The following is a 17179-nucleotide window of genomic DNA, read 5'->3' on the forward strand; positions in this document are numbered from 1 at the left end:
TGAGCACTTCCCCCAACTTCTCAAGAAATATGTTGGAGCATTATAGAAGTTGACACCTGAGGTTGATCTCTGACTTCCACACACACCTGTACACACACTACACTCACACATACACACAAATTTAATACTAAACTCACTGCCATTTTAGATCTAATTCACTTTAAATTCTGTATGCATACAAAAGTCTCCTTGAATTTAAAGAACACTGCCAACATCTCTTATTTACTTAGTGAGCATTCTGGCTGAACGCTATGAGGAGTGTGCTAGCTCTGTCCCTCTGCCAGATGATGTAAAGATATCCAGGGAATATGTGACTTGCCTGAGGTTACAGAGCTCAAAAGCTCTGTAAAAAAAGCTCTGTAAAAAGTGTGAATTTTAAGATCCTGCTCAGTATCCAGAATCGCTGTCAGTCTGATCTACAGATTGCTTCTGGTTGGAAGGCACCATATGAAATGACCACGTATCTACTTACTGGCTTCTTCTTTAACTTTATCCATTTCTGCCATTAAGGAAACTTCTTTGTCAATGATGCTAGGGAAAAAAATTAAACAAAAACTTAAATCAAGATAACTTTTAATAAGCACTGGAAGTAAATGAAAAGTAATTTTCATTAAATAAAATACAGTATTATCCTAAATATTGTTATGCCTCAGTGTGAGCAACACTCTGTCTCTAAAGCTGCAGCGACATGGAAGTGAGGTTCCCAAGGATAATACAGTGACAGCTGCTGATTAAATCACTGTCAAAACATCTAAAAGGAAAAGGCCTTTAAGAATTGTAGTGCTCCGAATTTAAATTTGGGTGTATTTTTGTCTTATACATTCCAAAGTTCCAAAACAAATGATAAGTACTTGAAAAGCTGGCTCTTAGGTCATCAAGGACTGTTCTCAACTGTCTCTCTGAGATTCTGGCTGGGAGGGAGAGAGAGGGAGGGAGGGAGCCAGGGAGGGAGGTGGGCCCAGTTCTGATGAACACAGTCCTGGGACTACACTTGCGGGACAGTTCCAGGGTGCTCCATCTGCCAGCTCCACCAATAGGAGTCTAAGCTTACTCATTGTCCCAAATAAGGAAGGCAAGGTTCTGATGAAGTTCTTCCCAACATTTCATTTATTAAAGTAATTATCCAAGTTTAGTTCTCTCTCATCCCAGGCCCTAATCTTCTAGTTCGCCTTCCAAAAGCAAAAACTCATCACGGATATCCTCTATGTCCCTTCTCACATTTGTCTACATAATCATAGACATTAGAGGTACTTTTTATTTTTAAAAATATTTCAACATGTTTATATACATCATATATATATCTGAAGCTTAAGGACTTACTGAGATAATAACTATATTATTTTATTACCTAAAACATTAACAATAATTGAATGCTGTCTGATATCTACTTAGTATTCAGATTTCTCCAACTGTTCCCTAAATCTTTTTAAGTTTGTTTAAACAGGCTTGTTCTTATAATTGGATGAGTGTCTTAAGTGTGTCAGAAACTACCGGTTCCCTTGCATCTCCTTCTCTTCCCATTTGCAATTTATTTGAAGAAACCAGGTTGTCTTGCAGAGTTATCTGAATTCTGAATATTTCTATTCTGCTAATTATAGCTACATGGTTTTATTAAACCCATTCTTTTTGTATTTCCTATATAATTATTATTAGAGATAGGAATTTGGTAAGATTCAGGATTGAGTTTTTCAGGTACAGAGTACTTTATAAATGTGTTCCTTTTTTTTAATGTGTGTGTTGATACAATTACACACTTAAAATACTTCTGAAGAAAACTCAAATCTGGCTTTCATCGTATCTGTACCTAATAAAGACTTTATTTTAAATACAAAAAACATTCACCTGTTTGTTATTAGTCATCATTGATCATTGTCTAGATCAACAAGGCTTGCAGCATGGAAATATTTCATTTGTATCTTTCATTTATTTATAGAATCCTTCTATAGGGAGAAACTTTCCAAGGTGGGATGTAGCTCAGTGCTAGAGCACTTGGCTAGCACGTATGAAGCTCTGAGTTTAATCCCCAGGTGCATGTATCTGTGTGTGTATGTGGGGGGAGCTGGGAGGAAAGAGGGAGGGAGGGAGGAGATACTGAGATCACCAACTATTTGGTTATATAATTAAGTATAGTTTGTATATGTAAGGCAAAATAAATGTTTCATTTTCCTTTAAATTTTTTTTCTTATTGAGTCAAAAATTTCATACAATGTGTTCTGATCATATTCCAACCCTCTCCCTCATCTCCATCCTTACCTTTCCACACCCACTTCATGACCTCTGTTAGCATAGGAAAAACCCCATCCATCTCTTTCTAACCCAGAAATCCTAATGGAAATAAGTGATGTGTGAAGTGAGAGGCGGGTTCTCCATGACTGGACTCTGAGCCTACTCCCTCAACCATAGCATCAGGACTCCCACGACGCACATGGCTTAACAACACTGGGTGTGAGCACTTTTGAGTCAACAGTCCATCTGTATGTTATTTATTGACATTACATAAGTGATGTCAATATGGTCAAAATATAGGAAATATACAGTGCTGAAAGGTTAGCTGGTAAGAAGGACGTCTTCATTCCATCCCTGTCTTGGTGATTCAGTACTTTTCTCTAAAGGTCTTCAATGTTTCACATTTCTCATATTACTTTTTAAGGTCCATTTGTACAAACCAGCATTACTGAAAAATTGTATGAGACATCAGACTGAGTCAACAGACTGTGTGCTCCAATGATTACAAGGTATACACAGCTTCTCTGTCAAGTCCACAGATGGAGCCATCAGAGAGGCAAGTGTGTTTTTGTTGTGGTGCTTGTTTCATACCACTTTCTTAGAGGTGTACTTCCATGTTGGTTTAGGGAAACAAGGCTAATGGGCAAGCAGTTAAGGAGGTAAGTGAGAACCTAGAGATTTGGAGTCGGGAACTCAAACTACAAAGGTATGATTAAGCTACTCTGCTTTGCAACATGTTTTGATTTCCAGAGGAGAGAAGATTCAGTAAGAAAGCTGGAGGCTGGGAGAGTCTCCAGGGGTGGGGTGGACAAAGAACCCATAGGAGCCAGACTGCTTCCTGTGCCACCTTGAAGGCACTGCTGTGGGCTTGCTCATATGCCCACATCTTCACCACGGTTGGTGTGGATGGCTTGGATGTGCATGGACGCACACGCGTAAGTCAAGGAAGTGGCTGGCTTTCATATCTGGGTTGACGTAGGGCTGAACAGAGGGAAGAGGCAGTGCCTGAAGGCAGAGGAAGTGAGAAGGCAAAACCCACCTGTACCCCTAGAACTGGTATAAACTTAAAGTGGGCTTTGGATTTCCCCAGAACATGGAAAAGGAGGCCAGGAAAACCCATTTGGGCTCAAGGGCTGGGCAGCCCCAGCTGACTTATAAGTTACAGAAAGATGGAGTTTTAAGTCAAGAATGCAATGCTGCATTCTCTTGACAAGCAGAATGAGGCAGGGTTACATAGCGTTAGGCTCCTGTACAGGGATATGCTGCAGCGAGGAACAGAAATGGGAAGAGACACAAAACATTCATTCCTTTGGCCAGTATTTGCTGAGTGCTTGCCAAGGGTTTGGGAGCTCAGAATTACAGCTATGGGAAGAAACAAAAGGAAGTGGAAAGGACAGAGGAGGGAGAAAGAACAGAGGAAGGAAGGGAGTGGGGAGATTTCATCTATCCCTGTGGAGCCGCAATCTTTTTACAAAGCTGAGAACACAGAAGACTGGTAGGATTAGCTGGGGAGAGAGACAGGAAGAAGAAAGTGGTGTGGTAAGAAGAAAGAAGCAGCAGGCTCCTGAAGAGGCCAGGGCTCTGGGACATGCACAGCACACAGGAAGGAAAATATGTGCATGTGACAAGATTGGCCTGTCTTCAGTGTTCAGGGCTTAGGAGCAGAGCAAACTGCCACAGGAGGTCTCCTGGGCGCCACACAATCACTTGCCCTCACCACTGCAATCTTGATGCAAAGAACAGACCCAGGAAGCTGGGACAACCCCTCAGGCTGCAAGTGTGCTGGGCAGGGAGAATGCTGCAGGGTAGAGGCCTCTGTTAATTTCTTTACCAGCTACAAGATCCTGGTAAGTTTTTGTTGATGGAATTTGTTAACATAATTTTGTGCTGAGAGAGTTTACAAGATGGACATTTGGGGTGTAATGCATATCCCCAGGTAGAACACATATTAAACAAAGTGGGATAATCACACAATGGTTAGTTCAGACCTTCTGGGCTAGCAACCGGAGGAATGAAGATTTACACAATAAATTGTTAATCTGCTTAATGCACAGTCTTGGGGATGTGGAAAAGACTGGGAAGTTGGCATCACACTCTGCTTCCATTCCTGTGGGTATTTTAACAAAGGAAGATCATCCTCAGGCGGTTCAGTATTTAGCACTGCTATCTATGTATGACTGCTTTCAAAACTCCTGTGCAGAAAGGCAAGCCCAGAGATTTTGCTCTGACCCAATGTTACAGAGGCAAATCAAGCTCAGGGTTCAGTTCGAGGAGGGTCAATCTGACCATCCTCCAAGAATCTTACCAGACAGGACCTGAGGTTTCTGGGTTTTGCTTCCAAGGCATTAGACTATGGAAGAGGAGTGGATATGGCAGATGAATTAGTACAGGCCCGCCTGTCCCCTGGTAGGCTGTCAGACAGCAAGGAGCCAGCATCATATCATGTTGAGCCCCAGACTAAGAGCAGGTCAAGAAGGAAAGACCATGTTTAAAGCCTTTCAAATGCCCTTTAAAACTCAGGTGTTCCAGCCAGCTTCATGAGCAATTCTATCAGGGAAATTTGTATGACTAGTCTTCTCAGAAGGACCAGGAAGGCTTATGCTGAAGGGCTGCTGGATGAAACTCAATGGCATGTTGGATAGGGACCAAGGAGGGTATTTGACAGAACTCTAGTTATCAGAAGCAGAGGGAAGGGGAGGCCCTCTGACAGGAATGGCTTCAAAGTTTATGAGTCACAATCCCAGACAGTGTCACAGACCCGTCTCACTGGGAAAGCAGAGAGATCACACTTGCTTTCAAGGTACTTCTCTGTAAGTAGAGATCAGCCTGCAGTTGTGTCAAAGTGAGAGCAGGTTCTAATTGGCATCCAGTGCTGACTGACGGGCTAGGCCTGTCAGCTGGAGTGCCTGTGTCCTACTGGGTAATCTCACCAAAGCCTCCTAATATTCCAGGAGGTTGTGGCATGCGCCCTATGTTCCAAAGACAATGTTCCCCTCTAATATCTCTTACCTATTTCTTCATATCTTAACTAGCACTGCCTCAAAAACTTCAGAGTTTTAAGAAATGTCATCTTTATGATTTTAAGACTGTTGGGTTGCAAGTAGCTGAACGTAAAAGAAGAAAGTTTACTCATTTTTCTATGGCATATGATGAAACTTCTTCTTCTTCTTTTTTTTTTTTTTTTCTGGTCTTTTTGAGACAGGGTCTCCCTGTAGCCCCAGCTGTCCTGGAACTCACTATGTAGACCAAGCTGGCCTTGAACTCACAGAGATCCGCCTGCCTCTGTCTCCCAAGTGCTGGGATTAAAGGCGTGCACCACCATCCCCGGCCCGAAACTTCTTTTTTAAACTATTTTATTATTTTTATTTTCTGTGTGTGAGTGTATTGCCTGCACCTATGTAAGTACATCCGCGTCATGCAATCCCTGCAGAGGTCAGAAAAGGGCGTCAGATTCCCTTGGAACAGAAGTTATGGACAGTTGTTAGCCACCATGTGGGTGCTGGGAATTGAACCTGGATCCTTTGCAAAAGCATCCAGTGCTCTTAACTGCTGAGCCATCTTTCCAGCCCACATTGATGAAACTTCTTAACTGGTATATTGTAGTGCTTACAGATAAATCATGCTTATGTAAAAACCCACACATTTGGTCATGGACAGATTCTAATCATTTAAGACATAAGCCTATGAATTAAAGTGTAACAATATTCACCAAACACAGGCTTTGGCTCAGAATCAAAACAGGTAGCTGGTGATTCGGTTTACAAACTGGGGTGGTTTAGTTGCTGAAATGTAAGCATCTCCATTAATCTGAAATACTAAGTATTGAGTGTTCTGGCTTTTCAATAGTGATCCTTGGTACTTGACAGAAATACAAAACTCTGTAACTGGCTTAGACTTAAGGTGCATCAAGATTGTTCTACACCAGTGGAGTGACCATAAAACCCAGGCTAAACTCCCATGTTTCAGGCGCACCCTTTATCCCCTGCTAAAATACATCTTCTCCTTTTATCTAAACTACTTGGATAATAAAATTTTATCTTGTTGCCATAAAAAAGCTTTTATTACCAAGGCAATAAGGTATAAGAAGGAGATTACCATGGCAAAAACTTTATAGTTTATTATACAGTTAATCACAAAGATAGTGTCATTTTACAAAAATGTTTCCACTGTTTTGATTCTTTCTATAGGGAACTAATAATAATAGAAGAATCAGAAATGCTCTTTAGTAGGGATAGATTTATGATTTTTTTTTTTGGCTCTGTGAAAGACCCATCTTTAAATCTAGAGTCTAAGACACAGCGACAAGAACAGTTTCTTCTGGAAGCTTGGATGAGCCACAGAGGCCTAGTGTTTTTCAAAAACAAAGATGCTACATGATCAGTAGGCAGCCACAGGACCATTAGGGCTAAGAACCTGCTGGTGAATACTGAGGAATGAAAGAAGAATTTTAAAAGGAACTTAAAGAAATCAGTGTAAACAGCAGCTAGAACTGGATGTTAAAGAGTTAAAACTAGGCTACATTCCACTTCCGATACTTTGCCTCAGGGAGACTGCAGTGAGAGAAATTGCCCAGAACCATCTGATCCCAGACAATTTGGGTTCAGGACCTTCTTGTGGATAAAATGCTTGAGTTGGAACTTCCTTAACTCATCATCTGCCAAGCAGATGTGGGTGGGGAACACCTGGAAGAAGACAGAGGCTGGCACAGGGCCTGGAGAGATGGGATTAGGCAAGTTCTAGAAAGAATCTGTGTCTCAGCCTCTTTGTGGAACGTGCATCTGTGGTGGAGAATGGATGCTAACGCAGGCTAAGGGAATGCCTCACCCTTCCTTCCCAGGACCACACAGCACAAAACACTAAATGATCGATAAGCCCTTAATGCCAGAATTCCTGGCATGAATATTTTCCTTTCATTTATTTATTTTTATTAAAGAAGAAAAGGTAATGGAAGAACGTTTCCCTTAGTCTGGGCTCTGCTCATTACTGTAGATGAGTAAGAGCTGTGACATCACCTGGGCTCCTGTCAGCCTAGCAGGGCCCTGTAGCCTCTTAATATGCCTGGAGCTGTAGAGCACTATTTGTCCTTCACTAGCTGTGAGCACTGAAGGAAGAAGGGTCGTGCTGTCCAACAGCTTAGGGGTCTGGTGTCCTTTCCCATGGGTGAGGGGATTGTGCCCATCAGGGGTATGCGGGGAACTTCTACACACATAAGGCCTTTTGTGTATTCCTCCCGTGAGCTCCATTTCCAGGCCAGCTCCTCAAATATTCCAGTCATTCTTGGGACCAGGGCAAAAGACTCAAGGGGCTTCTGCCTGGTCATTTCTCAATCACTGCAGCTATTGATAGAACCTCTTCCTTGGCTTGATGGCCACAAATGCAGCGAGACTGTGTGGTTCTATATTCTCAGGGTCAGAGGGTCAGCAGCTCTAACTGCAAACAACACCCATCATCTGACCTGCTGCCCTCCCCGGATCCTTCTTTCTCCTCTTGAAGCTGCTCTCCATCTTGTCCCTGCTCTCACATACTGTGTACTGGTTACCAGGGTCACCACTCACTCTTTCCTTCATTTTCCACAGGATTTTGCCCTCAGAAGTCTACTCCAGTAGAGAAATCTTTCTCCTACCCATTCCCACTGTACCTGTAGCTACAGTGTAATTGGCTGAACCCTGGTCTCATTAAAAGCAGTTGGCTCTATTTATTTATGTTTCTGCTGCATTGCTGGGATTCCTGGACTGTCACCTACTCTGCACATTTCTGCATTTAGGTTTTACAACAACCCAAATTCTGTTCATAACTGGAAAAAATGGATTATTTTTTCTGAATATAGCAATGGTGACAAATGGGTCTTTCTAAAGATTTTCTGAGTTCCACAATGTTACTTGGTAAACACACAAAACCAATGCAGGTCTAGAGTATGAAGACTGGGGCTGGGACACAACCTTTGAAAAGCTGCGTCCTAAACATGACTAGCACAGAAGGAAAGCATCAGTTCCTCCAAGCTTCAATCAAACATCCTTGACTCCATTTGACAATCAGGCTGAGCCCATTTTATTTTGATTTCTTTTACCGGAGTTGATACAACATGCTAACATCTCTTAATCGGCATATTTCATGTTGGAACAATACAAGGAGTTGAAATGATGAACATTTTCCCATACTGTTTAAGTTGCATTTTGGGAATGAAATATATGCAAATTTAATGTAAAGACTAACTCCTAACACATGAAATTCTGCAGTTTCTCAAAAAGGATGTAGTTAATTTCAATAAAATCCCACAGGGACTCATTTACCTTCTTGGAATTTTTAAAAGGACAAGAGTTGCAAAATCCTTTAAGTCTGCAAATCCTACACCACCAACTGTTCAGTTAGGAAAATCTGTAGTTCTCATATGCCTCCATGTAGGAAATTACACATAGCTTTGCTTAATACATTTTATCTTTGTTAATTACTTCTTAGTTTGATCTTTCTATGGAGAATGCTAGTTGGGAAAATAACTATTTCAGTAGCAGTAAAAATGACAGGACTTCACTTTCCACCCCTTTTAAGCGACACCTATAGGAAAGGAAGGCAAACTATCTATGGATGTTAATTATCTCATCACACAAGGGTGCCATTTAGACAACAGTACTAATAATCTTTATTGCATTCTACATTTTTACTTTATTTTACATGCTCATTTTAAAAACTGGGAAATTCAGAAAGCAGGATAACCTTTAAAATTTCAAAATAAGACAATATCCTTTATCTCATACACAAAACAGAGCCAACCACTCTCAACACTTTATTGCATTTCCTTCCAAACACATTTTTGGAAACCAAATTGGGGTGGGGAGGTTATCTGTGCAGATGCTATACTGGATGTTGAACATGAATAACCTGGAAACCAGAAATTGTAAGAGACTAATGTGTTAACAAGTGGGATCAGATGCACCACCACATCCAACTCAGGGCAGCCAGGCCAGCCTGCACTACCCCTGCCATCTGACAGATTCTTGATTTCTTTTGGCTTTCAGGTGAAGCGGGGAGGGAGGGAGCATGCCCACCTGCCCCTCCTAGTCTAGCATGCCACTACTTCAGTAACACTGTGCCCCTAAGTTGCTTCCAAAGTCAGAAGGCAAATACTGACTCTAAAATGTAGTCTTTCCGAACCAGGGAGGTAAAGGGAAAGAAGCCTGAGAGAGAGGAAAAGTAGGAGACAGGTGTTACGAAGAGGGAAATAGGTAAAAGAGGAGTATTTAAATGGGAGGGAAAGAGGGAGGGCTAGACAAGAAACCATGGGAGTAAAGGGGAAGAAGGAGCTGGGGGCAGAACCACAGGAGACAAGTATTATCAAAGGTGAAATGAGGAAAATGGTGGTACTATAACTCGGGAAGGAGGAGAAAGGGTTAGACAGGGAGGGAAGAGGGTAAATAATGCTTAGCTGGTGTGAAAAATCAGAGGGAAATGTATTAGTTCAAAAGCCTACTGAAAAATTACATATACAATTATCTCTACATGTGTCCATGTGTACAGCTAAAGGCTATATAATAAGAAAGAGTGCCAGGCAGGAGAAACCTCCCTTCGAGTTACTGGGTAGGGTGGTCCAAGAGACTCCCAAAATTACACAGGCCATTGACACAGCCCTGGACTGCTTCTCAGAACTTGAAGGTAAGAACCTCCTGCTGAAGAGAAGACATACTTCAGACACAGGACTTGGAGCAATGGAGCTGGAACTGACCTCGAAACCACCTCCCTGAAGGCTAGCTCTCATAGTTTTGGAGGACTATATGCAAGCTGCTAAGGAGAACATTGTTCGACGGTCCAACCCCAGCTTTAAAGCCTAATAACCAGCACAGCAAACAACATTGGTGCAGTGAGGGCACTTTTATCTTGGGGGGTAATCAGCAGTTACTTAATTGGACTTAAAAATCCACTCAATGGGAGGGAACTCATGTTAGTACTTTAAACATAGCCAAAAATACATAGCTAGAGAGGTCATAGATCTTAGAGAAAACCCTAAGGCTGTCACATCCCTAGCAATTTCTTACTATATGGTAAATATGGATTTTTATATTTACAGACAAGTATCCCAGTCATTCATCAAAGAAGATTCTTTTGCAGCAGACGGAGACTATTACAGTTCCACAACTGGTCACACACAGAGAGTAAGTGTCCGTGAAATGCCCAACTCTAAGTGACACATATACAATGGACCCTCTCCACCTACGACTCAGAACATAGAACAAGGGGTAGAGAGAATATTAATGCATCTTTCAATTCTCATCCACAAAGCTCCCTCAACAGAGGGCAATGAACACAGAAGGCCACAAATGGCCAAAGCGTAGAGAGTAATAGTCTGCAGAGTGTGGGGCCTTAGACAGGACTCCTCTATTAAAACTCCACCCACTCAGAGCTCAGGGAAATTTCAGAAGGAGCAAAAAGACTGTGAGACTGAAAGACTGGCGAGATGGCTCAGTGATTAGGAGAACAACCATCAGAACCTCCAGTTCCAGGGGATTTAATGCCTGCTTCTGACCTCTGTGGGCACTGCATGGCATGAGTGCACTTATTTCCATTCGGGGAATACACTCATATACATAAAATAAAATAACAACAACAACTAAAGACTGGAAGAGCAAGGGGAGGAGGTGCACGATCATAGTCTTATGGGCTCCTGGGACCTTGCTCATATGAACCTACAGAAATGGTGTCAGCATGGACAAGACTCATGCAAACTAAAGCAGACAAAAACCCAGCCTAGAACTGGGAAAATGGGCAGCAGGCCCCAATCTTAGCCAAAACACTACTGGCAGTTGATTGCTGGGTGAGGGAGAGCTGATCTTTAAGGGAGTGAGTCTAGATAGGCTGTCTAGACCCCAGTGGATGAACTTGCACTGAGGAATGTCTGGGTACACTAATTTGACTCAATAGTCCTTAACATAAATGACAGAATGCATAAAATCTGTTGGGGGGTGCTATGGGAGGGTATGGATTTGGGAGGGGTAATAGAGATGATTAAGATGCTTTGTATGAAATGCTCAAAAATTCAATAAAAATACTTTGAAGAAAAAAAGAACTAGACAAACAACTGCACAAAGATTTGAAAAAAAACAAAACAAAAAAATGCCAGAAAGACTGAATAAAAAGACAAAAGTTGTTTCAAAAAAATGTATTCTTCCTTAGTTTTCTGTATACAGATGGATAATAGCTCACAGCTAGAACTTCTAAATGGCTTTTTAGATTTGAGAGGCACGTGTTTGATGTTCATTTATTGATGGAGAGGCCCAGGGAATTTATCCTCCCAGACACACTGGGGTCTTCCATGCTTTCTTTTCTTCTGTATGGAATCTTGTTCTCCATGTCCATCTGGCAAACTTCTGGTCTTCCTTCAAGATCCAGCTCAAATGCCACCTCCAGGATGTACCCTTTCCTAACCAGCCACTCAGGGCCCATTTCCTCCCCACCCTCTGCAGCTCTACTATAGTATTTGCTAGGCTGCACTGCATGATCTGTTTCTATTTGTACCCAATAGACACAGGGCTTTTTAGGGAAAGAAACTGCCTCTATCTTTGGTATTTTTAGCAGTGCTTCTTCAAGTGTGTGTAGACAGTTTGGACTCCTGAAACTCACTGAATGAAGATTCTGGGGCTCTACCCTCCACCCATGGAATCAGAATCTCTGGGAAGGGTGCCCAGGCACTCCTCATTCAAATATCAAGTTTGAGAAGCGCCACTGAAGACACATTCACCTACTTACTGAATGGACGGATGAGGAAAGCAGATGAGAGAGGTAGGGAGAGACATGACAAGACATGAAAGGGGAAGGTGAGCTGTCTTGGTGGCACTGTAGCCATTCAGAACTGGGGCCCTGTGTTTCACTTCTCTCTTCAGGCGAGGAACAGTAACACTGTGATGATACCCTCACCTCATACCTGAGAGCCAAGGCACACTGATCACCCACAAAGTTGGAGATGGAAAACTTCTTCTTCTTCTTGGTGCAGAGGAAAAGAACCTTCCTAAATGCTATGCTAGAAGACAGCCTTAAGAGAATATCCATCGTGGGTCAGGGCAGTAATCTTCTAGAATGATCTGACAAATGTACCATCTTATGTATGAATATTCACACAACATACAGAAAGTGGTAATAGTACCTTTGTTTCATAGCTGAGCAGAAGCAAGAAACTCAATCAGTTTCAGAGCTAAATATGTGAGGTGAAATTTAAACTCCATTGTTTCTAAGTCTATACCCACGCCTCCTAATTAAGTGGTTAATAAACCCTGGAAGATTTGAGTTTTATTAGAATATGGCATAGTAAGAATCAAGAGTTTATAGCTACTGAAAGAATAATGTTGCACACATATAAGGGATTCTATTACATTGACTGCATGTGCAGCCTTGCAAGATGATTTGTTGCTGTCTTGACTGACAAATTGTCCAAAATGACTTGAGTCCTATTCTCTACTAGTCCAATAAATAAAAATAGCTCCAAGACCTATTCTGAAGTTATAATCTAGAATAGCTCTTTTAAATATTATAATGCATTTGCTATCTATGACAATGCTTAAAAGAACAAATCCATCTTATTTTTTCCTTGTGAAAATGGATATTACAAAAATTTAAAAATACCATCCCCTATGGGACTATGCAGATAGAACAATTTGCTTAATTTCCACTCTAAGATGAAAACCAACCATTTCTTTTCAGAAGCATGTCACTGGACTGGTTGACTGACAGCTTTCATCTGCTGAAAAGATTCAGAAATCTTTTCAGATTTCAAAACAAAATCAGAATCAACTCCTCGTCCTCCGCTCTTACTGTGGGTCTGCAGCTCTGCACAGAAGCCTGCAGGCGAGTAAAGCAGACTTCCAGGGCCAAGTGTGTGGCTGACATAATGTACGGTAGTAATCGACACACACAGCTCAGGAAGGTCATTAATGCGAGGCACTATTTATGCTGGTTTCCTGGGACTGTACCTAAACTGAAAAGGCCAGATCAGTACTTTTTGTATATATCAGGCTGCTGTTCCTTCACACCAACAGATCCATTCAGTCCTGCAGTGGCCCTGGGGAAACATCTAATGCAGAGCAAAACCTGGGGGAGGAAACAAAATGGGAAAAGAGATACTTTCACCTCCAAAGAGTGAGCTGCAACTATTTAGAATGACACATATTCACAAATGAGGCAAGGTTTGAAATACACGGTGCCACAGGGACCTGCCTCAATTGCAAAGTCATAAGAACCTTGAGTTTCTCCATGCTATATGGTATTTGCCCTGTTCATAGTTTCAGAATGGATCCTGGAGCTTATTTCTGTTTATTAGACTGGTGCAGAGTGAGGAAAAGGAGTCATTTTGGGCAATTTGTCAGCTAGACAGCAACAAAAACCACCCATATGGCTCTCTTGAGGCATAAATGTATTTATTAGCCTTTTTTATTATTGTCTCTTTGTATCCTTTGCAAGTGTGTGCTCATCCCTGCACTGTGCCTTTTACTATTCTCAAATAATATGGAATATTGGGTGTGGGAGAAGGACAAGTTTATTTAATTTCCTTTGTATAGTATCTTATACAAGTCATAAGCAGGTGGGCACTTATACAAACCATTTGATGAGAAAGAAAGGGATTAGTCAGAAAGTCTTGTTTGCACAGGTTTTGATCAATCAGAAGATTGCATTCATTTCCAGAGCAGAAGGACATAGAAACCTTTTATTACGTTTTTAAATAAAAACATTAAACACACAATACAAACCTTTGATTTTATTAAAAAAAAAAACGGAAAACCATATAACCTGAACTCTTGATTTTGAGCTTCGTTACAAGTTTAGGCTAAGAGTTGGCAAAAACCTAGTAACTGTTTAATGCATTCCTGCTAATTAAACAGGGAATTGAAAGCATTCTGCAATCATTATGCAGCAATGCCAAGTAGCTGAAGAGCCTCCTCAGAGCGGTTCTCCTACTGCTAATCCCCTTATGTATACATCTTACTGAAAGGTACATGGAAAAGCATCATCTTGTGACTGTACAACTATACTACCTTGACAGCTAACATGCCAGCGTGTATTCTTACCATATTGCTTTCACAAAGAAATTTCTACTCATTCCCCATGCTTGCACCAACATCCTTCATGGGGCTGAACTCAAAAGTCAAGTCTGCTTGTTCTCCTCTGTTTTGTGATACAGATCTAATTCTTGGGTCCTTTTCACCAAATATGAGTATGTATATCAAAGCATGTGTAGCGCCATAGTTTTAATGATCTTCCTAATTAAGAGAGGGTAATTAAATGGCCAAGTATTTGTTCAACCATCACTGTACCATAAGCTATGCAAAAAGACCTTCTGCTTCTATTCAGTTTAAACACAGGGCTGGCACACCTTAGCACGCCACAGGCATTGGAGTAGCTGGACATACGCCATGTATGCCCATGAATACCAAGCAATACTGCTGTTTGGCTGAAGCCAAAGAAGAATAATAACCCCCAAACAGACGCTTAATGGACCAATTCCCCACTGTACTTATCTTGCATGCCTCAGATCTCCATCCTAATCCTGCTACCCACTATGATATTTGGCTTTATTGCAAAATGAGAAAAGGACTCTGGTAGAGACAGAATGGCTAATGAAAGTGACTGCCTGTCATTAGCTACAACCTTTTTTCCATTTTCTTCTAAGGACTGAGTTGAATTCCATAATGAAAAACAGACAAAAAAAGCAAAGCCCTCAATTTTCTACACTACAATATAATTGTTTTTCTGATCTCAAGGAGGCAAAAATGTAATTTGACCTTTAAAATGTGTAGCTGGAAGGTTATGTTTCAGGAGGTATGGAAAAGAATATTTTCCTACTCCACTGATTGAAAAGAGGCGGCCCTGTCGTGTGTTTCTTGAATATGTAAGTGGTTAGAGAGGAAACTGCACCTCGCGTATCTCTGGCAGTGGCTTTGGAGGACAGGGTGCAGGAAGCTTGTAAAGAGCCCTGTAAAGTGGAGTCTGTCTTTCCCTCAAGGAGCTACCACAGAACATGCAATGGGCTGGAGGCACTGTCTCCCACCCAGGGAATTCTCTGCACTACTGACATCTTGGGCCAGAGGATTCTTTGCTACCAGAGCATGGGAGGGAAAGAGGATGAAGGGAGAGGCCATCCTGTGAATCCTTTGTTGGTTAGCAGCATCACTGGTCTGACCTTTCTGTGCTACTAGATGGTGGCAGCACTCTCTCCCTGCAGTTGTGGCAGTGAACAGTATTGCCAGACCAACTGTCTCCTGGGGTGGAGGGATTCATCCAATGAGAACCACTGCTCTGGCTTCAAACTTAAAATCCTCTTTACAAGACTCACAACCAGCAGTTTTCAACCACAAAATACACAAGAGAGTCACCTGGATTTAACAAAACAAAACAAAACAAAACAAAACAAAACAAAACAAAAAAAACAAATGCAAACTGATTTCTGGGATGGCAGAAAGTTCTATGAGTATTTAAATTAGAGTTTGCATGCATAGAGTTTGATATGGAAAGAACTGAATATTAATTACAGGTATTATCTTTCAGTCAATATAGCTTTTATAAATAGCTTACTATTTATAAAAAGAAAAAATGAAAGACCTCAGGAGCAGAGCAAAACCATATTGCTATCATTGTGTGGGAAGCCAGGTATCAGACAAAAGCAGTCAAAAGGTGGCAGAATATGGGGGTGTTTGTGGATGGTGACAGGGAGGGGTACCAATCAACAAGACCAGAATTGTGCTACATGATAAACCTTCCCAAAGAGGAAAAATGGTCTTGCTTGGATTCTGACAGAAGTGGTTCAGAGGACATACATTTCAGTAATTTTATACTATTTGGGTATCCAAGGAAAAACAGACTGGGAATAATGGATCGACTGTCACCTAGGTGATTCTGAAACATAAGTCCCACTGGTAATACCCTGTTTGGAGGGGGGTCTTCTCAAGCTCATATCCCAGAAAAAGAACATAATATTTAAAATGTCACAGAGGTGATATCTTGCCTTATATGGGGTCACCCTGTTGATGAGGCCCATCATGTGTACAGGATGGCTTTGCTTGGCTACCAGCAGGGCTTCAGTAGCAGGGGAAGGGGATTTCAAGGATGCCTGAAAAGATAAACTTACCTTAAAACAGCTATTCCTTCAACCTGGAATTCTCAAACTAGAGTTAGTCTTTTGGCTAGGGGACAGAATTTCGAGATAGCATTTGTTACATGCAAATATGTTTTGGATGTGGGACACATCATCATGAGGATGAGGTCATGAGTTTCAGTGAATAAAAAGAAGAAAAGGGATATGGGACACCATGGTAACGTCTCTTGAGTGAAGTGTTCACAGGAGCTCTGGCCTGATGGGGATGACAGGAGGCACACCCCTCTCTCTGCTCTGAAGAAGGAAAGTTATTAAGGGGGAAGAGATGGACTGAAAGGTAGCATAGAAAGAGGACATGGGCAAAGGCTGGGTGGGGCAATCTGACACTCCTGCCTTACTTCCAAATTCTGCCTGGGCCAGACTTGGCCCCTGTTGCAGTCTGAACACGATCTCCATGGGATCATGTGTTTGAATACTTGGTCCTCAACTAGTAGCACTGTTCTGGAAGGCTGTGAAACCTTTAGGAGGTGGAGCCTTACAGGAGGAAGTGGGTCAGTAGGGGCAGGCCTTGAGGTTGTTACAGTCTAGCCCTACTTCCCACAGTCAGCTCTGCTTCCCACTGCATGTGACCAGCTACTGTATGCTCTTGCCACAGTGCCTTCCCCATGATGATGGAATGTACCCCTTCTTAAAGTGTGAGCCCAAATAAATCCTCCTTCCCTTACGCTGCTTTCCGTGTGCTATTTAGTGACAACAAGAAAAGTAACTAATACGACCCTACTTCAGGAAAAAGATAAACAAGTTTTAGGAACATTTTTTGGCCCCTTTCTACCAAATGCGTGCTTTGACTGATTTTTTTTTTTTTAATTTAAAAGCAAAACAGCT

General features: G+C 41.7%; 1 protein-coding gene across 12 annotated transcripts in view; it reads right to left on the bottom strand.

Moving 5' to 3' along the window:
* Positions 1-17179, bottom strand: part of Spats2l (spermatogenesis associated serine rich 2 like) — a 174493-nt gene that overhangs the window by 17051 nt on the left and 140263 nt on the right. For all 12 annotated transcript variants that reach the window (XM_008833355.3, XM_029563609.1, XM_008833343.3 and 9 more), the window contains one exon: positions 473-531. In XM_008833355.3, coding sequence (XP_008831577.1) covers positions 473-531 — 59 coding nt within the window. The remainder of the gene's footprint in view (positions 1-472; positions 532-17179) is intronic.

Source organism: Nannospalax galili, unplaced genomic scaffold, assembly GCF_000622305.1.
Source record: "Nannospalax galili isolate Female #2095 unplaced genomic scaffold, S.galili_v1.0 scaffold610, whole genome shotgun sequence".
Classification (NCBI taxonomy): domain Eukaryota; kingdom Metazoa; phylum Chordata; class Mammalia; order Rodentia; family Spalacidae; genus Nannospalax; species Nannospalax galili.